The sequence below is a fragment of the Vulpes lagopus genome, chromosome 5 (genome assembly GCF_018345385.1).
Source record: "Vulpes lagopus strain Blue_001 chromosome 5, ASM1834538v1, whole genome shotgun sequence".
NCBI classification, from domain to species: Eukaryota; Metazoa; Chordata; class Mammalia; order Carnivora; family Canidae; genus Vulpes; species Vulpes lagopus.
Genome location: NC_054828.1, coordinates 24,650,084 through 24,673,661, shown reverse-complemented (window position 1 = coordinate 24,673,661; position 23,578 = coordinate 24,650,084). Strand labels below are relative to the sequence as shown.

At 42.1% G+C, this 23,578-nt stretch overlaps 1 protein-coding gene across 1 annotated transcript in view; it reads left to right on the top strand.

The window, feature by feature from the left end:
• The window catches only part of IL1RL2 (interleukin 1 receptor like 2), a 40,054-nt gene extending 16,745 nt beyond the window's left edge, over positions 1 to 23,309 (top strand). The window contains exons 6-11 of the mRNA XM_041756128.1: positions 228 to 302; positions 7,650 to 7,779; positions 8,546 to 8,682; positions 10,439 to 10,582; positions 19,488 to 19,649; positions 21,239 to 23,309. Coding sequence (XP_041612062.1) covers positions 228 to 302; positions 7,650 to 7,779; positions 8,546 to 8,682; positions 10,439 to 10,582; positions 19,488 to 19,649; positions 21,239 to 21,600 — 1,010 coding nt within the window. The 3' untranslated portion in view covers positions 21,601 to 23,309. The remainder of the gene's footprint in view (positions 1 to 227; positions 303 to 7,649; positions 7,780 to 8,545; positions 8,683 to 10,438; positions 10,583 to 19,487; positions 19,650 to 21,238) is intronic.
• Positions 23,310 to 23,578: the final 269 nt, after the last annotated feature.

Below are 23,578 nucleotides of genomic sequence, written 5' to 3'. Positions count from 1 at the left end.
GGCAGAGACATAGGCAGAGGGAGAAGCAGGCTCCATGCACCGGGAGCCTGATGTGGGATTCGATCCCAGGTCTCCAGGATCGCGCCCTGGGCCAAAGGCAAGCGCCAAACCACTGCGCCACCCAGGGATCCCAGTGTCATGTTTTTCTTTACACCATTGTGGTATAAATAGTTGGGAATGTGTCATACATGATTCTAATGCAATTTCACGTGGATATGATTTCTTAGCAGAAACAAATGGATATGCAGGAAGAATTCCTAAAATCATTTATCCAAAAAACAATTCAATTGAAGTACAACTTGGTAAGTAAAATTATTGGAGTCATTGAAATCACTAAGGGCAGATTAATATACATGTTTAATATAAAACCAGTTGAATTTCATTGAATGTACTGAAACTTGATAAAAACATTTTTAAAATTCATGTAAAAAAGGTTGGAAAAATTTAGCAAGAAAATAATTGCATAGAAGAAATAAAGAGACTTTTTCTAGTGAATATTAAAGTGTATTTAATTATAAAACAACAATAAATAAATACTGGTATTTGCATACAAATAGAAAGATTAAGACAACATAATGGAAAACAATAAGTAGATCCTAGAATATACAAAAATCTCATAAAGGAGATTTGTGGTTTAAAAATGTGTAGAGAACAGTATAGTTTATGTGTGATATTAGTATAACTTGTTAAATGTGAAGACTATGAGGCATAAAAATGCATTTTTGATGAATTAAAGAACTATGTATAAAAATAAGCCCACAAAAGTACCGTTAAAAACTAAGATAAATCTATAGCTAACTTCTGAGTGGTGTTCTTTCTACACATAAAATTAATAGAAGGAATCACAGAAGATTAAAAATTAGACTAACATAAAAACTGTAAATGTCTGTATATAGGAAAAATGGTAAAGTTAAAATGTGAATGAAAAACTAGGAGAGCATATTTGGAACAGAGATATCAAAAAACAGGTAATATCATTTCTGTACAAAAATACCAACAAATCAAGGAATAAGAATAAGCCAAATGAGATAAATGAATAATTCACAGGACCAAAAAAAAAAATAAGACTGACAAAATATGAGAATATAGCCATCTGCAATAAAAGAAACATGCAGTAAAACAATGGTATCTGTGAAATTGGTAAGGATTAAAAAATGTATAATACCAAATATTACCAAGGATAATATAGAGGGTATTCTAATACATTACTGGCCATGAATATGAGCAATCCCTTTAAACCATTTGTGTTTAAAGCTTTCCAAAGATTTTCTGTCTCACACAGAGTAAAATTCAAAATCCTTGCATTCCCAATATGGCCCTCCATGGCTGACTTCCCCTTGCCAGTGCTCACATTGATAAGCTCACACTTGGTTGCCCTGGCATACCTGCTGTTCCTTGACCATCTCAAGCACAGTTCCACCTCAGAGACTTTGCACTTGCTGTTTCCTCTACTTGAAATGCTCTTCCTCACACAGCTCCGTGGTCTCTTCCTTCACTTCCATCAGATCGTTGATGAATGGCATCTCACTTGACCACCACATTAAAATAGCACACATCTGGGGCGCCTGGGGTGCTCAGTCGGTTAAGAGTCTGTCTTCGGCTCAGTTCATGATCTCGGGGTCCTGATATTGAGCCTCACATTGAGCCCCATGCTGAGCTGAGTGAGGAGCCTATTTCTCCTTCTGTGCCTCCCCCTGCTCATGCTCTCTTTCTTGTTCTCTCTCAAATAAATAGATAAAATCCTTTAAAAAAATAGCACACATCACTCACCGTTATGCTCTATCCCCTGACCTTTCTCTATTTTTTGTAAAGTACTTTTCACTACTTCACTTATTTTGTTTTGGTATCTCTAATTCTATTTAAATCAGTGTTCCGGGGATCCCTGGGTGGCGCAGCGGTTTGGCGCCTGCCTTTGGCCCAGGGCGCGATCCTGGAGACCCGGGATCGAATCCCACGTCAGGCTCCCGGTGCATGGAGCCTGCTTCTCCCTCTGCCTATGTCTCTGCCTCTCTCTCTCACTGTGTGCCTATCATAAATAAAAAAAAATAAAAATAAAAAATAAATCAGTGTTCCTTAGGAGCTGGCCTTTTCTCTGGTTTGTTCCTTCCTATATCACCAGTGCTCAGAAAAATTTCTAGAACATAGCCGATGCTCAAGAAATAGTTGTGAGATAGATAAATAAATGAATGGACTGGTATAAACTATGTAGAAGGAAATGCCAGTATGTATTCAGAACCTTCACAAATATGTATAACTTTTGTGATGTAAATTCTAGGTGGTAAATTCTAGATGGTAAGCCATATACAACAGAAACAGATCCCAAGGGCCCCAGGTATAGATAGATAGATAGATGATAGATGACAGATAGATAGATGATAGATAAATAGATAGATAGATAGATAGATAGATAGATAGATAGATAGATAATTAATTGTGCTTATTATGTTCAAGGAAGGAAAAGAGATGATTGGGGCACCTGGGTGGCTCAGTGGTTGAGCATCTACCTTTGGCTCAGATCATGATCCTCGGGTCCTGGGATTGAGTCCCTCGTCAGGCTACCCACAGAAAGCCTGCTTCTGCCTCTGCCTATGTCTCTGCCTCTCTCTGTATGTCTCTCATGAGTAAATAAATAAAATCTTAAAAAAGGAGGAAAAGATATGATTGCAATTTTCAAAAGACAACTGTAAACTTTAAAAACAAAAGAATATTAAGTTTTAAAAGGAACAGGTAACTAAAACCAAAACTCAGTGAAAGCTTTAGTAGCATATGAGACATCTGAAAAAGAATTACCGAGTGAGAATATAGGTCAAGAGAAAATGGCTTAAGGACAGAGAGACAAGAGACCAGAAGTTAGAGAGAGAGGTTACACAGAGCTAACATGAATATAATTGTGATCCCAGAAGAAAGAGAGAGAAAATGGGAGGAGAGGCAATATTATTTAGGTGATAATCTCAGAACGTTCCAAAACGTAGACATGTTCATGTAAAGGCCCCGGAAGCTAAGGAGACTCAACAGGACAAATAAGACCAGAGCTACACCTTGAAATACCATAGTGAAACTGCAAACAAAAACAAAGGAAAAATATCTTAAGAGTTGGGGGAAAAAAGAGGGAAAAAAGCCCTTTGTGCACAATACGCCCACTGTTGGAATTTTTCATGAAGTAATGGAGGTTGTCAGCTGAAAAAAAAAATACTGCTAATTTTATAGTGGGTGAACATATGACAAACTAAAAGTGGCAAAATTTGCCAACCACAGTCTTACACTAAAGGAGCTACTCCAGTGTTCTTTAAGCAAGAGGAAATGATTCCAGATTGTGAATCAGCTGCGTAGGAAGGAAGGAAGGAGCAAATGTTGGCGTAAATATGAAAAAATCCAAATGAATCTTGGATGCATAAGGCAATAATGATGATGACTGTTTATGGAATTTAAAATATATATGAAATTGGAATTCACAACCACATTTGCCTGTATGCTGGAAGAAAGTTAATTGCTATTGCATCCAAAGATTTTAGATTCTCTTAGGGAAAAGAATATAAATATCAATAATATCAGACTTTGATAAGTTCAAGGATCTATGTTTTAATATTTACAGTAACCCTAAAATAGTAATAATTTGAAAAATACAGCGTTATATGGAACAATGAAAAATAATCAAGAGGAAGATAAGAAGGAATCAAAAGACAGCAGGAAAAAAAAAAAGACTGATACAGGACAGATGCTACAAATAAAAAAATATTTAAGATAGTTGATTTAAATGTACATTTGTTACCGATTACACGATGGACCAAATGCTCCAAATGAAGATTGTCATACTGGATTTGAAAGAAGAAATCATAACTCTGGGCTGTTTATAGATGCTGGAAGAGAAAAGATTAGAAAATGATATATGGAATAAACACTAGCCAAAATAACTTTGGCATAATTATGCTAATATCAAAGTAGATCTGAAGGTAGAATGCATTATTAGAGGTAAAGAGAGATGCTTCATAATGATTAGAAGTCAATTGTGAACCTGTAGACACATAATTACTTGGCCTTAAAAGTGTGTGTGTGTGTTTCGTGTGTGTGTGTACACATGCAGAGAGAGAGTTAGGTAGGATTACAGGGAGAAATTAAGTCCACACCAATAATGGAATAATAATAATGGCAGTTTGTAAGATAGCTGGTAGAACAAAGCAAACAAGACACCCTATCATGACAAACAAAATGTGCCCAACAAATGGCCTAATGTTCATATTCTAGAGCCCTGAGGCCAATGACTATAGATTACACATTTTTTCTAAGTACAATGAAATGTTTAATAAGGAGCGTCTAGGTGGCTCAGTCAGTTAAGCATCTGCCTTCAGCTCAGGTCATGATCCCAGGGTCTTGGGATGGAGCCTCGATCTTGTGCTCTCTCTCTCTCTCTCTCTCTCAAATAAATAAAATTTTTAAAAAGAAAAAAGAAAAAGAAAGGAGAAATGTTTAATAAAATTGACCATGTATTGGCTGTAAAGATTGATTTGTAAAAATCCAACAGATTGAAATCATGTAAACTATATATTCTCAGACATAAGACACTGACGTTGGAAATATGTAATAAAAAGACAATTAGAATAACTGTATAGGTTGGAGAGCAATCATATAAAAACCCCTCTAGCCCATGGATAAAAATAGAAATCAGAAAATAATTTGAGAATGAATACTCATGAAAGGATTACACCAAGGTTGGTGGGATACAAAGATTTGCTCAGAGCATGATTGATAGTCTCAATTAGAAAAGTAAGTTAGTTGAAATATCCATGAGCTGCACGCTCACCCCTGAAGACAGAAAAGGAGAAGCACATAAATCCAACAGAAATGGAAGAAACAAAGTGAGGAGTAATAGCAGAAAATAGTGAGATAGGAAATGAACATGCAATTGAGTGATGAACAGAGAAAGATGTTGGTTTTTTGAAAAGTGGAATGTATTTGCCAACCCCCTGAATGATTAAGAAAGGGAGGAAGGCACAATCTGAAGGAAAAAGAGGCCATCACCATCGATCATATACAGTTGAGAAAGATCATAAAAGAATGTTCTGGAAAACCTAGTGCCAAACAATTTGAAAATCTAAAAAGAAGTGGGCTATTTTCCCTAAAAACCAGCACATAGGATCTGGCACAGGAACATACAGATTCCAGAATAGGCATATGACTGTAAATGTAAAATCTTGTCACAAACAATTCTAGATCCACTTGGCTTTCCCGGTGAATTCTGCAAAGCGTTTAATAAAGAAATTTGACATATTTAAACAAATTGTTTCACAGCATAGAAAAAGAAGAAACAGTCGTCGTTAACTCATTTTATTAGGTCAGGAAAATCTTGACACTCAAACCAACAAAAATGTTGTTACAAAGGAAGTGTCCGGCCAATCTCATTCATCAACATAGATGAAAAAATTTAAGCACATTATTAGCATATTTATTTGACAGCAAACCCAAAGGGTGATACATTGCAGTTAAGTTGGGCTTACCTGAAGCAATGCCAAATTGCTTCACATTAGGTAAGTCATCCTTTTATTTTACATTAATAAACGAATGGAGAAAAAATAATACACTTGTAGATACCAAAAAGTCATTTCAAACACCTGAACAAGGAATTTATTATTAAAAAAAAAGAACTTTTAAAACTAAGAATGTAAGAGAATCTCTTTCATCAGATTTTTAAGAATTTATCTTTAGAAGCCTATAGAAGAAACAACAAACTCAAGACTGAACTATTAAACATATTTCCTTTGTTTTGAAGGAGAGCCAAAATCTCAACAGATTTTATTTTTTGCTGAATTTGATAAGTCGATTATAATGTTGGTATGGAAAGGTAAAGACTGAATAACAGTCAAGACATTTTTAATGACAAAGAACTAGCTGAGGGTATCTGTACCACCAGCTTTCAAGATTTATTAAAAGGCTACCATAGTTTAGACAGTGTAGTTTTGACACAAGGATAGACATTGGTTAGAATTGAAGGCCCAGAAATAGATCCACCATATAACGCACTTGATTTTGGCAAAGCTAATGCTGCTCCAGGCAAGGTGTGATCTTTTCAATAAATGGAACTTGACAATGGGAGGGAATACAAAATAAAAGAAAAATTGACTCCCTTCTCACACTACTTATAAAAATTATTTCAAGTGAGTTATAGATCTAAATATGGAAGTCCAAACAATGCATTTCTAGAAAAAAAACAACTTCACGCTGTGACAGTTTACAACAGAGGGTATCAATATGGCCAGGGAAAGTATAAAAAAAGTGCTCGACCAGGTGCAATCTAGGGAAATGCAGATTCAATTCACTTTGTGATGTCTCCACACACACATCGAGATGACAAAAATAGACTGACCACACTACACACTGTTGAGTGTGTAAAGTATCCAGCACTCACCCATACTGCTGGCGGAAGTGTAAATTGGTACAACTGCCTTGGAAAGCAATTCGGTATCTCTTTTAAAGTTGAAGGTACGTGTGTCATCTATGATCTACCAATTTTACCAGTAGATAGGTGTGTGGACCCGTCATGTACACGGGTGTGTAAACGTGACAGGTGTTCACTAGAGCCTCAGGAGGCACGCAGGAGGGAGCTCCTAGCAATCGTACTCGTTGAGGCAAACACTACAGCGATGCAGATGTGTGCCTAGCGGCAGCCAAATAAACACTAATATATTCTCTTCTCTGACTGGAGCACATGTACGTGCAGCGGCACGGGTGAGTGAGCATCGCAAACAAAATGTGAGGCAATGGAAGCTACAGTTCAAGTATGAGTGGGGTAAGCGATAAAGTATAAAGTAGGCAAGGGACTGGTGAGAGGCTTCCGGAGTTCTGGCAATATACTATTTTCTTGGGCTGAAGGTGGTGTGGATGTGTCTTTTACATTTATCTTCTATACTTTTTTAGTAGATATGTGTCATAGTTTACGATTAAAAAAAAACACCTTAATTCCACCTCGGATAAAGAATCATGAAGTATACTGTGTAGAAATACAGTATTTTTTAAATGTAGAGTAAATAGATGGAATATATTGGGCTCATGGAGCAAAATAAAATAGAAAATAAATAAATATAAAAATATAAAATTATTAAATATAATTTGTGAATGTGTGTGATGGAGTCAGGATAGGAGTCACAACTGGTGAAGTTGAAATTTCACTGGATTTAGAAATAGAAAACCAGGGTTCATGTCTCATTTCCCTCTCAAATGTGTGACCTTGGGCAAGTTACTAATCTGTCTGAACTTCAGTGTTCTCATCTGTAACATGGACACTGCTGCACCTCCTCTTTCCTGATTATAGGACTGTTTTGAAGATTAAAAGACTGAAGGAGATGATGTGTGTGAAATACTTTGTAAAGTTCTTTGCTAAGTTTCCTAAGACTGGTAGGAGTATTTGTGTTCCTGATATTGTAGAGGTCATCGGCCAGAAGCTGGTGATATTTGCCAGCATGTGGATATCTCTTTACGAGATACACACCCTGGAAGGTCATTTGTCCCTTATGATCTGTGTCCAGGGAAAGAATAAAATAGAGGAGCACTGACCTCCAGGGGGAATTTTTAATAATCAAAAGATATTCAGAATAGTATTTAATCAATTGCTTTTTTTGTAGGCTTTTCATATAACATTTATGAATTCGTTCTTATAGGCTCCGCCCTTACTGTGGACTGCAACATCACAGACACAAGGGATAACACAAATCTCCGATGCTGGAGAGTCAATAACACCTTAGTGGATGATTACTACAATGAATCCAAACGGATCAGAGAAGGATCTGAGTAGGTGTTGGGTTTTTCAGGCTTCCCTAAAAGCTGGCAAGAATTCCTTCACTTATATTACATTGGTGCTAGTCCTGCTTTTTTAAGATGCTTCTCACTGACCCCTCCTCACTCCTTTTGGCTTTGTCTCTCTAAGATCTCCTCAGGGCTATGCGGGGCCGAGTGCCTGGTTCAGAGAAGTGTGAGGTGCTCATGTTCTCAATCCTTCCTACATCCTAGTTAGACAGAGAAGGCAAAGCGTCAAGCATGGGCTTCACACACCAAAATCCATTACTCACAGCTACTCCGCAAAACCGGCCTCACTCCTGTTTGGTTTTATCATGAGCCATAGATCTTCAAGACTTCAGTAGTGAAGCAGGCAGCAGCCCGGGGGCTTTGCGGGGAGACAGGATTTCATCATTGGCTACTGGCATGGTAGAAAGCCAATCTGTGGTGGCACGAATTGGGTGGCGTAAAGCAAGACCAGTGAGGCCAGAGGGTGGAAGAATTTGTGCTGAGTCCCGCAAGGTAGTGAGGATGAGTGGAGAGGAGCAGGAGAAAGCTCTGGAGGGCTGAGGATGCCGTCTGTCACAGTCCAGAAGAAAATGCAGATCTGGAATGGCACAATCCATGCACCTCGCTGAGCTAATGTGTGAAGCCTTCTCAGGGTAACAGGATGGCCCCAAGTGTTCCCTGGAGAGAGAATTTTATTCTCAAGACTGAAGATGATACACTGTGTTGGGTAACTGTGACTCACATATAATTGATTGGCTTCTCTCTTTTACAGATCCCACATTCCTTTTCAGAAACATATTTTTTACACAGTGAACATAACCTTCTTGGAAGTGAAAATGGAAGATTATGGCCATCCTTTCATCTGTCATGCTGGAGTGTCAGCAGCATACTTTATCTTAAAACTCCCAGGTAGTGGTTTGGTGGGGTACATGCCATTCAGAGGGTTCAAAATGATGACAAGGAGACATTGGGGGTGAGGCAGGAGGGTGATATTCAGGCATGAGTTTCTTGTTTGGAATTTTATGGTTTTAAGCTCATTTGCAGAGGCAGGAGGTGAGGGGGCATGCTCTGGAAGGCAATGAATGACCAACTCAAGAATTTCCAGCCATCACCCCTGTCTACTTACCAGGGGCTTTATGAGTCTCATAAACATTGCATGACACGGTCTTCTTATCGTGACCATTGCAGTCCCAAGATCCCTGAAGTCTCTATGTTACAGGTTCCCAGACCCACATCCTCCCCAAGGGATAGATGGCATTGTGGTTCCAAGAACTGGAGAAGGACAAAGAGAAGTGGAGGGTGGGAGGGAAGGGCAGATCCAACTAACAGTGAGAAGCTAGAGGTTCGAACAGGTGGTCAGGATGAGATTGGACACCCGCACGCAGAGCAGAGCAGAGCAGATCTGCGGAGTCGTGCTGGGACTTAATCAACAGATTGCTATTTCTGTTGACCCAGAACGTGTTTTAGTTATTATGCTTTATCATGCCATTCATTTAAAGATGTGCAGTAGTGCACAAGGATATCTTTGACCTCAAACCATTTGCCACATGATGTGACTTAGGACAGGTTGTGACAAGCTCTTTAGGGAGTTTTGTGTGTTTTTTTTTTTTAAGTGAATGTGCTCTGGGGGGCTTCAAAGAAAAGAGAATTTCCCCTTCTCTCCACCCCCACCCCCACCACACCCCCATTCATAGACACCTTCTAGTGGAGACTAGAGCATTGGGAAGGGGCTGATGAAGGAAGTGGTGTGTGCAGTGGGTTCTAAGAATGGAGAGACTTTCTCTTCCTCTGTTCTTCTTCCTCTTTTCAAGTTCTGAGAGAACTTCTTAGAGCTTCCTTGCTTCCTTCCATGGCCTGACTGGTTTGGGCTGTGGCAAGGGAGAAAGCTGTGTTGTTCCTCCATGGGACCCGTAGGAGCCTGTTTGCTGGGACTTGACATTCCAGAGGAACCGGTTCTGCTTCTTGGTCATCTCCCACCCATTGCTTTTGCCATAATCGCTCCACAAAGTGTTTGCAAAGCAGAGCAGAGGAGACACCCTTTCTGAGGCTGTGCCTTGCAGACAGGCATCTGGCCTGGACTTTGAGACCTTATTGGCACGAAGAGAATGAGGGGGGACCCTGGCTGGTGGCTGGTCTGATGGAGAAGACAGAGTTGCCTTTCAGGGGAGGCAGCTGATGGCTCTTTATTTATGACGGGCGTCCTGCTGCTCAATTCTGAGTGCCCGTAAGAGCAGTTATGACAGTGGAATAATCAGGATTGTGCCACAGGGCCACCGGGGAGGGCCTTCCAATAAGCGTGTTCAGGTTTTACCCCTAGAGTGTCCAGTGTTGGCTAATTGAGACCTGTTTGGTGAGCAGTCCTCATGCACCGGAGTCACGCCGTAGCCACCCCCGGGAGCTGGGGTTCTGCAGAATTGCCCTCTCCAGGTTCCCAAGGGCACATTTGCTTCCTAAAATTCGTGGGCCACACCAGATTATTCTATTCCCATGTACCTATTATATTTAACTGCCAGAAAAAAAAAATGTAAGCAGTATCCTCATTGACCTCTAATATGTTTCCATTTGGCGTTTGTAACGTGACCTGTAAAAAGTAAAGTATGTAATTGACTCTTTGTACTATAATTATCATTTGATTATTTATGTATTTATTTGCTGTCCTTTGTAGCTCCAGATGTTCGAGCCTACTTGATAGGAGGGCTTCTCGCCTTGGTAGGTGCAGCGGTGTCTGTCATGTACATCTACAACATTTTTAAGATTGACATTGTACTCTGGTATCGGAGTGCCTGCCATTCTCCTGGGACCAAAGAAGGTAAGCGTGGGGAGCCACTGAAGAATGCCTCCTACTTGGCATCTGCTCATCTATATAACCATTGTAAATACACTTGATCCTATTTTACTAGCTTGCCTTTCGAGTTGTTGGCAAATTTGGAGGAAGGGCTCTCCCTGGAACGTCTCCACGGTCACCAGGATCGTTTAGTCAAATGAGGCTTGTGGGCTAATCATGGCTGAGCAAATCTTTGCTAAGTAGCAGGAGCACATCATCTTCTGGGTCCCACTGTGACCATTTCAGAGAGGTTCTCACATCTTCTGCTGTTTGCCAAAGAAGACAGCTTCTCCCAGAGCAACAGTGTGCTCTCCACTCGCAATACATCTTCAACACCATGGGCGTAGGAGCAGAGTTTATGGTATGGAGAGTGATGAGCTGCCTGTGGCTCAGCTCTTTCTAGACTGGGTATTGATGCCTGATGGAATGATTGATTGATTTTAAATTTTATTCATTTATTCATGAGAGACACAGGCAGAGGGAGAAGCAGGCTCTCTGTGGGGAGCCCGATGTGGGACTTGATCCCAGGACCCCGGGATCATGCCCTGCACCTAAGGCAGACGCTCAACCACAGAGCCACCCAGGCATCTCTGCCTGGAAGATTTAAGTCCCTGACTCCCAAGGCTGGAGAGAAACTTGGGGTTTGCGTCTGGTTCTCCACTTACTTCCATATGATCTTAGGAAGTATTGGCTATAGAATGAAAGAAAAAAAGAAACAAGGAAGGAAGAAGAGAAGGGAGGAGGGTGGGGGGGGAAAGAAAGAGGGAAGGAAAGGGGGAAAGAGAAGAAGAGGGGACAGAGGAAAGGGGGGAGGGGGTAGAAAGTGACCAGACCCTACCTCACAGAGTTTTGTAGGCACAATTGAGTTGAAGTCCAGGAACACCCTGAGCAAGGACCTGGGGCACAAGGGGCATCTTGTTGTCTGAAGGCCAAAGCCAGCTGCCTCTGCCACTCTGCCCCAGGTTTCAGTGTGGTCTGTTCAGCAGACGTCCTGGCAGCACGTCTGAACACACAAATGCCTGAGTGTGATCCTGAAACTGAGGAATAGGTACTTGGCCATCAAAGTGGTGGGGTTTTTCAAGCCCCGATGCAGGGCTTGAACTCACGACCCTGAGATCAAGACCTGAGCTGAGATCAGGAGTCGGACACTTAACCCACTGAGCCACCACCCCTGCCAACCATGGTGGTTTTTAAAAGTCTGTGCTATTTTCTTGTTGTCTCAGAATGGTGTGATCTATTAAGGCCTTGAAAAAAGTATTATGTCTGCTTTAATGTCCCCTGATTGGATGGAAAATTAATACATAGCTGAGAGAAGTCTATGCATTTCATGTGCATGGAAATTCATTTACACCATTCAAATCCAGAGACTAGCAATGTGGACAAGAGCTAGAATTCAGAGAAGTGGGTGTCCAAACACGTTTTATTAGTACCTACCACTAAGAAGGGCATTATTCACGTCAGGTTCCGGGTTTGCATATACAACACACAGTGCAAATTGCTGCAGATGCCCTAACTTGGGCTTTATTTTAAGTTCAATTTCAGAATTCAAAATTGGCAGTCACTGAGCAATGTAGGAGGCAACGCGTTCTTTTTTGAGGGCAAAATTCAGTCGTGGAAACCCGACTGCACATCAGGTGCAACCTGAAGCAGCCTAGTGCTGTGGACAGTCAGCTGGGTTTGTGTGTGGGTCTGTCTTTGAGGCGGGGTTCCCCACAGAGCCTCCCTGTGGCTATGCTCCCACCTGCATCTGTGGCAGAGGAGGCCAGTGCACCACCACTTATCTTTTCTGACACAGGCGTGTGAGCAATCCGCCGGCTTTCTGCTTATCAACTGACTGGAACCTGCAGGGGCGTGAGTGGTGTTCCCAGATCTCTGGTCCTGGTGCGTGTCTCACTCCCTGACTCACCATGACTCCCAGGAGCGTGAGAGCCAAGGGCCTGTGCAGCTGCTTGCTGGTGAGGTCGAGTTTAGCAGGAAGAGAAAGAAGGAATAGTGATTCACCCCAAACAGGGGGTAAGCAGCAGAGCTGAGCAGATGAGAGACACAGGGAGCCCCACCCTCTGCTGAGACCGGGCTCCAGCCCAAATTCAGGCTGCGAATTTGGACATAGGGGCTCACAGTCAGCCAGGGTTCCTCTTTTTTTCCCCCTTAATTCAGATAAGTACTTGCGTACTTTATGACTAAATCTCTGCAGCTTCACCTAGAGAACTACCCCGTAATTCCTGTCTGAGTGTTGGCTTTGACAATGAGCTAGCGATGAGACTTAAGATCTGTCCCGGGTGCTATTTCCAGCATTGTGATCCTGGGGGATATTTCCTGGCTTATTGGGGAAACTGTGGAGCAAGGGGTGGCAAATACAAATGAGGAAATCGATAAATTGTGGCCTTCTTATGGTAAATCATTTCTCCAACTAGATTAGTTATGCTTTGTAACATGAGTAATAGGTGGATATAATAGCTCACAATTTTGTTGAGTCACTGACAGTCCTACTCCACGAGTTCTGTATGTTCTCCAGTAAATTATAGGAGCTACTTTAAAAATTCTCCTTCTAGGTATGCTTGTGTGTCCCAAAATACAAGGGTGAGCTTGCACATCTCCTGGGGAGATTTGCACATGTCTCACTACCTTCCAAACAAGTTTGTGGAGAACATGCCTGTAGAATGGAACGATGAAAAACAAAAAGAAGGTGGAGTGAACAGAAGGTAAAATGGTGAAATGAAGCTTGGAGATAGAACTAAGGACAAATCTTGGACACTTTTTCGAGATGACTTGGCTTTAGAAGTAAAGGCAAAAGCAATGACAGGATGTGTTGTGTGCTGTTCACAAATACCCTTTAATTACTCATGACAGCACATGGCTTTTTCTGGGACAATTTTCCAAGGAAAAGTTTATGTTTAAAGAGTGTAATGAATATAATGAATCTTGTCTACAACAACATTCCTGTGGTAAATGTATAGCGTGTTTAATGTGGCTTTTCTTCTAGTGTCTTCCATGTTAGGGCTAAAATGCCAAACTTCATGCAGTTGAGGTAAAACACACACACACACACACACACACACACACACACACACACACACAAACATGTGAAGGCCAAATTGATTTTGTTTGATTTTTCCATTGGTCCGGTTTGACTACTTTTGAAATTTAGCAATAACCTAAGAAAAGAAAGTAAGAGGGGATAGAATAATCTTTAAAAGCAATCTCTCATAAACCTTAACGTATACAATACATTGTATTTCTGCCAATGGCCAATAAAGACATATACAGATGTTTTATCAAAAATAGGACTGAATCCCCTCGGGAAATAGAAGGAGCTTGGCTAGAACCTAGATAAACCTCACCCCACTGCTAGATAGAGGCAGGCTGTGGGAGTATCTGCCCCCAGGCCATTTCCTCAAAGAACTTCCTAGTAGGGCTACATTTCTACAGTTTTCTGGGTGAAATAGACAGTTGGGGAGCATGTCAAGCTCTTCATTATCGATGCCATTCATTGTTACCTTCCCAATTGCTCTTGCAGTTACTATGGCCAGGAAGCAAATTACCTATAAGCTTTGTAGCATAGAGCAACCATTTATTTTGCTGGTGGGTTCTGTGGGTCAGGATGTGGACAGTCACAGTGGGGATGGCTTGTCCCAGCTCCATGATGTCTTGGAACCCAGCTGGAGGACTGGCAGTTGATTTTGCCTATCAGTTGATGGCCTCAGTTTCCCCAGCGGCACTCCATGCGGTCTCTGTGAGGGCTACGTTGGGCTTCTTCATGGCAGGTTGATTGGCTTCCAAGCGCCAGCGTTCCAAGAACAAGAGAGCCAGGAAAAGCAGTATTTTTTCTTATGACTCAGATCCTAAATTTCTAATGTCAGTTCTACTGGTCAGGGCAGCTACAGAGTCCTAGTCAATTTTAAGGGAGTGGAAATAGATTCCACCTCTTTGTGTGTATGTGTGTGTGTGTGTGTGGAGGGGGGTGTGGTCACTTCTGAAAGAGCATGTGGAACTGGAAATACTGCTGAGGCTATTTTTTTTCTTTTAATGCCATCTAACACACTTGCACAGGACTAATCAAGGATACACACTTTGTGAAGTTTCCTCCTCCCGATTTTCATCTCAGCCACACCACAGGGAGTGGTGGACTTGGGTCTGCACCAAGGCTGTGCACTTGGCAGCTGCAAGACCAGAGAAATAGCACAGCCTTGTCTGCCTCAGGTTCCTTACATGTGATTCGATGGTACAAATGTGACACTCACCGTGACCGTGACAGGCAGAGCCGTGATGTGCTGGCAGACAGTTGTCTGAGAACGCCCTTCCAAACCACAGGCCGACTCAAAAAGCTAAATGGCCATAGCTTGTTTTTTTTTTTTTTTTTGCTCTATTGGTCAATAAAGGAGGAATTGATCATTTGCAAGTTGGCGAGAACCCACTGCATTTTGAGAACAAGCCACAAAGGTAACATTTTTACTCCAGAGCATAGAAAGAAAAAAAAAGATGACCAAAAAATTGGGAACATTTTATAGTTTGATTTTCTAAAAGGTTTGAGAATCCCTTGCTACTCAAATCTCTTCTGTCTCGGAGTCTGCATTTGCACACCATGGAGCACCTCTATTTTCAGACACCCTGTTTAAAAACAGGGAACATGGAACACTGTCAAAAGGGAAAATTCACTCAACAAACAGTTCCTTCCCTCCTCCTTTTTTTTTTTTTTTTTAAATGAGAAACAGAAACAGCTTGAGAGAAGAGAGATACCAATGGCAGGGTTTCAGACAGAGGTGGTGATGAACACAGATGCTTGCTACAGTTTACAGACCAAGAAATACTGTACTCACTGGGGAGGCTCTGCTATGTGGCAGGGAGAGTACCAGCTCAACCAACCTTTTATCATAAAAGGATAAATACCATCATATTTTTAAGTGAGGAAATTTAATTTTTCTCAAATGTTTAAAAACAAAACCTTTATGAAATCTTAAAAAAATATTTTTCGTGTTTCCCTTGGCTTTAGAAAGTCATGTGTATGATATGAAATTTAATTCAGAAGAATATCCACTTATGGAGTGGCAGTATGGACTAGTCACATTGACGATGTTACAGAAGGAGTTTAGACACAAATTAACGATCATCCCTTTGGTACCTGCCTTATGACCCTAATTTATTAAAAAGCTGAATTTGCACGTGGTCTAAACTTCTCTCTCTCCCATGTAGATATAACAACCTCCTTGAGCCTCTTAAAATCGAGCTCCTTTCAGACTTTGGCAACTACCGATAGAACCTCCTCTGTCTCAGGTCCTGCTCTGCACTGAGGGTGGAACCACTCCAAAAAGAACCCCCATTCCCACACGGCTTCCTGTCATGATAGGGGGTGGGGAGACTGAGGAAGGGTGTGCATGTGTGCGCATGTGTGTGCATTGCCATTTCCCATAGGATGGCCAGGAATGGTGGGCAGAGACTCAAAAGTTGTCAGTGGTGGTTGGTGTGAGAATTTACGGAATGAGAAAAAGCTACACATAAACTCTGAAGTTCTGTACATATATAACTACAGCTGTTCCCTGACTTATGATGGGGTTATATCCTGATAACCCCATCATACGTTTAAAAATTTCGTAAGTTTACAATACATTCAATGCAGGTAACTCAGAGAACATCACAGCCTAGCCCAGCCAGGCTTACATGTGCTCCGAATACTTACATTAGCCTACAGTTGGGCAAAATCTCTAACCAGAGCCTATTTTTTAATGAAGTGTTGACTGTCTCATGCGATTGATTGAATACTACCCTGAAGGTGGGAAACAGCATGCTGTGTGGGTACAGGATGGTTGTCAGTATATCGATCGTTGACCCTCGAGATTGCCTGGCTGAGTTGGAGCTGTGGCTTTTTGTGCTGCCCAGCATCAGAGAGAGGGTAGGACTGCACATCACTCATGTGGGAAAGATCAAAATTCAAAAAGTGAAGTGCAGTTTCTCCTGAATGTGTATTACTTTTGTACCATCATAAAGGCAAAAAATTGTTAAATCTAACCATCTGAAGTTGGGGACCGTCTGCACTATTATTTAGACAAAAACTAGAAGTATACAAGATTTTACTCTTTTTCTTTGGGGCAGGGGGTGGTAGGGTTCAGAGCCAGCCCTCTTTTCAGGTCTGGTCAATCAAACAAACTTTCAGAAAAAAGGAATAGAAAGGAATGGCTCCCTCTTGAGTCCCATTAGGTTAGCTGTGAATTTTCAAATAGCTTGGAGCTCAAAAAAGATCACATTTTCTAATAGAGGCTCACTCAAACCTTCGAGCCCTGCTACAGCTTCTTACTCATTCTATGACCCCGGAGCAGAGTATAAGCATTCCCTATCCAAGCTCTTCTCTTTGTTGGCCTCTTTACCCTCCATTTCTAGTGCCTCATTTTCCCCCAAACCCTTTAAAATCCAGGAGGTGCCTCCATCCTTTGTGAATTTTCCTCAAGAGCTTCAGCGAATTCTGATTCTTTCTGTCTCTCCGGTTCATTCAGCCACTTGTTATCTTTGTAGCCCCCCGTGTTTTTACTTCCAAGTCTCTGAATGGTCTTTCCAGTTAGACCTTGAGTCCTGTTCATCTGTACAGGGGTGAGCACAGTGACTGTTACATGTGGTGGGTTGCTCAATGAGAGCTTGGATCATTTTGGTGATGACGAAATGGGCTGTTGTGTTGGACTTCACTGTACTGCATAGCAGATTCCTGGAGTTTGCTAAGAGGCTTGGTCTCTCCAATGCCGTGTGCACCTGCACTGATGAAATTCATGGGTGGTCTGAATCACGAGAGACTTGGCCCATTTTGCCTGGTGCAGTTACGACAGTCCCATGCACAGGACTCATCAAGAGCGACATGGATGGAGAGTCCTGCTTTCAATTCTCATTTTCACCATGTGGAGGGGTGGACTTAGAGTCAAAGGAGTCAGGTTGGACTTGGGGCTGTGTGACTTTGGAGACGTGTTTCTTATGTAACAGGGATAGGACCATCTTCCTCATAGGTCAAAGATGAAGGGGCAGGAAAATCAACCATAACTGACAAATCATTGGAGGCTCAATGTAGACAAATCTGAGACTTAAAATCTTTAGGGGGACCTAGTTAGAAGGGGTCAAAAACCATACTTTATGAGTTTTACCCCTAGAAGCCTGACCTGATTCTGACCATAAATATCAAAGAAAAGTCTCCTTGGGACACCTGGGTGGCTCAGTGGTTGAGCGTCTGCCTTTGGCTCAGGTGTGATCCCTGGGTCCTGGGATCGAGTCTCACATTGGGTTCCCCATAGGGAGCCTGCTTGTCCCTCTTCCTGTGTGTCTGCCTCTCATGAATAAATAAATAAAATCTAAAAGAAAAAAAGAAAGAAAAAGAAAAGAAAAATTTCCTTGTGCTTCCAGCAGAGGGAGTAGAAAAATCATTCTGAAATACCCTAGAGCATTGTTCTTATTACCAAGGTCTGCCCTTAGGATAAACTAGTTAATGAAAGCCTTGCCCACTAGTGTATTATCAGAGCCTAAATGACCTGTGCAGAGGGAAATACCCAACTCCAGCCCAATCTGGCCATCCTGCCCCACCTAAGTGGGCATAAAAAACTGGGAAATGCTTGTGATGTTCATAGTTCAGAGTCACTAAAAGACAGAGCCAATCACAGGACCATACCCTCCCCTTCCCACACACCTCATCACCATGTTACTAAAGGCCAGTTTATACTTTCTTGTTTTTTTTTTTTAAAGATTTTATTTACTTATTCATAAGAGACAGAGAGGCAGAGACACATGCAGAGGGAGAAGGAGAAGCAGGCTCCCCACAGGGAGTCTGATGCAGGACTCGATCCCAGGACCCCAGGATCACTCCCTGAACCAAAGGCAGATGCTCAACCGCTGAATCAGGTACAGGGACACCAAGTGTCGGCATCCATATACTTTCTTTTGCCAGTACATTCTATCCAGCTATCAGGAAAAAGTATAGGCATATTAAAAGGCAAATGCACAATTTGAAGAGACAGAGCAAACATCAGAGCCAGAAATGGCAGGGATGTTGGAATGATCAGACTGGGAATTTAAAGCATCCATGATCAGTAAGTATGCCAAGAAATCTAATGCATACAAGCAGACAGTATACAACAACAGATGGGTGATATAAGCAGAGAGATGAAAATCCTAAAAAGATCTAAAAAGAAAGCTAGCAATTAAAAAAAAAAACTGTAGCAAAAATGAAGACTGCCTGTGATGGGTTTGTTAGTGGGGTGGACATGGCTGAGCAGAGACTCTCTGGGCTTGAGGATATTACACTTGAAACCTCCAAAAATGTAAAGAAAGAGAACAAAGACTGGAGGTGGGGGAGGAGAAGAGCAAAGTATCCAATGAGTGTAGGACAACCACAGAAGGTGTAACATAAGTGTGATGGGAACCCCAAAGGAGAAGAAAGAGAGAAAGGAACAAAGTATCTGAAACACTAATGACTGAGAATTTCCACGAATTAATGTCAGACACCAAACCGCAATCCAGGAAGCTCAGAGAATACCAAACAGGAGAAACAAACAAAAACCTAGGCATATCATTTTCAAACTACAAAAGAATCAAAGATAAGGGGAAAAATCCTCAAAGAAGCCGGAGGGAGGGAAAAAATAACACCTTACCTATCGAGATACAAAGATGTGAATTGCATTCAGCTTGTCCCCCAGCAATAATCTTTATTGCTAAAAAAGACCAACCACGCAAGCAAAAGAGCAGGAAGTGAAATATTTAGTGTTGAGAAAATGAGAAGCCTGGTGTGGCAATGCTTGGCACCAGGTCAGCCCACCGGGCGCTCTGAAGTCATTGAACCCAAGGGAGGAGGACATCACGGTAGCCACTCAGTTGTGCTCTGTTAAAATAAGATAATTTGCTAGGAATAATGCCTTCTCCTTTTCAGATGGCAAGCTGTATGATGCCTATGTCTTATACCCCAAGCCTCAAGGAGAAATCCAGAGCCATGATGTGGACACGCTGGTGTTGAAGATCCTGCCCGAGGTGCTGGAGAGGCAGTGTGGATATAAGTTATTCATATTTGGCAGGGATGAGTTTCCTGGACAAGGTATGTTTGGAGTGAGATGTAAGAACAGCAAATAAAAAGAAAGGGAGATTCTTTTTTTCCTTCACTTTACAAATGGTGGGGTGGGGAGCTCAGCTCACAGTCCCTGAGACTCAGGCCTGTAACAGGATAACTGGGATTCCTGGTTTAAATAATGTGATTCTCACTGTGAGTAACATGAGCAGGTGGCGGATGACAGCCTTGGCTGAGAGACCAAAAGGAGAAAAGAGGTCATTTGCTCTCAAGTCTTTGAGACTAACAGCTGATTATTCTCCATCCATGTGAATATGTAAATCAGCTCATATTTAATGCTGATTTTTATAAACCTTGACTGCCCAGGCTTCTCCTACCTAAATAAAATAGAGTTTATTTATTTACGTCTCCTGCTGAACAGGAGTGTAGCTTTGGGCAACGCAGGTGACATCTCTGAACCTCAGCTGTCTCATCTGTCAAATGGGGAGGAGAATGCTTCCCTGACCTGGGCGGGAGAATGAAATGAGGTAAATCCTGAGCAGGGACCAGTATGGAGCTTAGTGCATATCAGATATTCAACAGATAAAGTTTCCCTCTTGGCCTACATGTTTCCTTTCTTGGAATGCCATACAACAAATGGCTGAAATTTGAAATAAATATCCTCCACTAGTCAAGAGGACACCATGAGTACAACATTTGAGAGTGGTCTGTTCTGGGTCGTTTGTAAAGGTTGCTGGATTTGTAGGTTGCTCATATCCACGGGGAGCGACAACTGTATCTCAGCCCGCATCTTTTCAAGTTATAAAATCAGCCTCCATTAGGAAATGAAAATTGGATCTAGTGCTCACCATAAACATGTGGAAGAGCTCACATTTCACCAGCATGTTCTTTCACTCACTTATTCAGCAAATATTTATTGAGCACCTGCTATGCGCCAGGTAATATTCTAGGCACTAAAAATTTAAAAATAAACCAAAGAGAAGAACATGATCTTGGGGAGGTCACAGTCTAGTCTTGTATTCTAAGAATAAGGAGGAAGTAAAAGTTAATCTTTATTGCTAAAAAAGACCAAATTTTGTCCATAGCTGGATATTTTAAGAACTCTCAGGGAATGTTATTTAGTTTCAAATTAGTCCTATAAATCCTGGGCATTTAAGTAGCTACAAAGTACAAGAGGAAAACACAAAATAAGATTAATACAACATTGGAGCTATCTATATTTTCCCTGTTAAAATCTATTTTAAAAATGTGCTCATTATTTAATATATACTAGACCTTTAGTTAGGTTGGTGACACAAAGTTAGGCATGATAAGATCCTTGTTCTGAGTAGATTGTGGTCTGGAGGTGGAGCCAGTGAGCAGAGGAAAGTGACCTGTCAATAACTACCAAAAAATATGACTTACGAACACAAAGGACCAATTCTTCAGGGAAAATCAGGAAGGTTTCACAGAGGATATGATAAATGTTAAAAAAAAAAAAAAAACGCTTTTGTCATCCATTCCTAAGTCACATTTATTCTGAAGTCCACGTTGTCTTTCCAGGGCCCATTTCTAATATTCTCAGAGATGAATTGAGGCTGTTTCACTCATGAGATAGTATACATCTTCTTTATTTCCAGCTGTGGCCAATGTCATCGATGAAAATATCAAGTTGTGCAGGAGACTGATCATCATCTTAGTTCCCGAATCCCTGAGCTTTGACTTGTTAAAGAACATGTCAGAAGAACAAATTGCAGTCTACAACGCACTCGTCCAGGACGGGATGAAAGTCATTCTGATTGAACTGGAGAAAGTCAAGGACTACACAGCCATGCCGGAGTCCATTCAGTACATCAAGCAGAAGCACGGGGCCATCCAGTGGAGTGGGGACATCACCGAACAGTCACAGTGTGCAAAGACCAAGTTCTGGAAAAAAGTGAGGTATCACATGCCACCCAAGAGGCTTCCACCATCTTCTTCTGCCCAGCTGCACACGTCCTGACACCTCATGGCTGGCGAGTGGGGGGCCGATGTGGGGTTGGTTACCCATGACGGTGTTGGCGGCATGGAGTGGCTCACGGTTGGACAAGGATGCATTGCATTTGGGCCGACGACTTGAAGCTTGCCATTGTGTACTTGTTGCAACAGGGCCTCTGTCTGTTGCTCATTTTAATCGGAGCTCCTTTAGGGGAAGATGTCACCTTTCCAAGAGGCCCTCATTCACTTATGGGGTCTGATGAACCCTCCCTGAACACAAAGTAGATATAGCATGTGAGCCCCTGGGGGATGGGACAGGGAGGATTATAGAGTGGCAGTTGAGATGTCAAGAAGTTTGGTGCACAGTGTGACACCCATGGGGCCAGATAGGGAAGCCAAGGGATGGCAGGAGGCAATCTGTGGTCCTAGGGAGGGCTGGCAGGGAGAACAGCACTTTTTTCATGACCACAATCTTAGTACACTGATACTGGAAGTCACTTAGAGGTCACACAAGTGTGGCCCCACTGGGATTGCCCATTAACTACCTTCCCATTGGGTCTCCTTGAAAGACTTTATCTGTCAAATCAAAATAAGTAACATTTCACTTGTTTTTCCAGCTGGCCTATGAACGCCAGGATTCTGAGCAACATGTGAGAGACACAGTTAGCACCTGGACATGATGCAATTCTAGGCCATGCGAAACAAATTAATCTTTCAGCATCCCCTCATCATAAGTCAATTTATGGCTTAGCAAACAAGGCCCAAGGATTTTTGATGCTAAAAATTAGCTGTAAACTCATTATGACTTTCAAAGACTCTGACCTGAGGAGCTTAGATAAGAGTCCAAAGTCTCTTGTTCTGTGGTTGATGATATCAAGCCCTAACAAGTGGCCTGCTGTGGTCAAAATGTTTGTGTCCTGCAAATTCACATGTTGTGATCCTAACACCCAATGTCATGGTTTTGGGAGCTGGGGCCTTCGGGAGGTGATCGGGTCAGAAGGGTGGAGATTTCATGAATCTCATGGAAGATACCCCAAGAAGTCCCTTACTGTTTCTGTTATTTATAAGCCACTCAGCCTGTGGTATCTCGTGGTGATGGCCCAAACAGACTAAAGCATGGCCCTGATGAAGAGTCCATGGGGGCTGGATGGGGTCGACCAATGGGTAAGACAGGAGACAGGGGAAGGGGAAGAGGAGCAGGAGGAAAGAGTTGGGAGAACAGAGACCCCAGCATGCAGGAAAGAGTAGTGTGTGGGGCGAGGGGGCAGGAAGGGAACAGAAACAGTTAGCTCTGCGTCCTCCTTTATAGGCCTCTGATGTGTTCCTCATTCTGTCCCCCCTCACCCCTCAGATTTCTCTTCTCTGCTTAGTACCTGGAGATTGCTGTTGATGTTGGAGAAGGCTCTGTGGCACTTTGCTCTTCACTTTGTCTTATGTGGAAACCATCCCCTACAGCCTCCCCCTTCTTTCCAAGCCCTTTCTCTTCAGAGGACGAAGAGAGGTAGAGCAGCCCCATGAGTCAGGAGACAGGGTGAGACCATAGAATGTGTCCTCTTTCAGGCCATCCCAGCATACCTATGAATTTTAGGAAAAGGTTCTCCAGGATTCTCCAGTGACTAACATTTTATAAATAAATGACTGTATCTATACAAGTTGAGGCTATCAGAAAAACAAAAAAAAAGCCATTCTGTCAGAGGCAAAGATATTTTCTGAAAATATGGCAGGTCAGCCCAGGTGGCTCAGTAGTTTAGCACTGACTTCAGCCCAAGGCGTGATCCTAGAGACCCCAGATCAAGTCCCACATCGGGCTCCCTGCCTGGAGCCTGCTTCTCCCTCTGCCTGTGTCTCTGCCTCTTGCTCTCTCTCTCTCTCATGAATAAATAAATAAAATCTTAAAAAAAAAATCTATGGCAGATGGGAGGCCAGCAGTATTGGTGAATTTTTTTTAATTGGAATTATTTTTTAAGTCAAAAACTTCCTTCCTCTCCAGTATGTGCCCTATG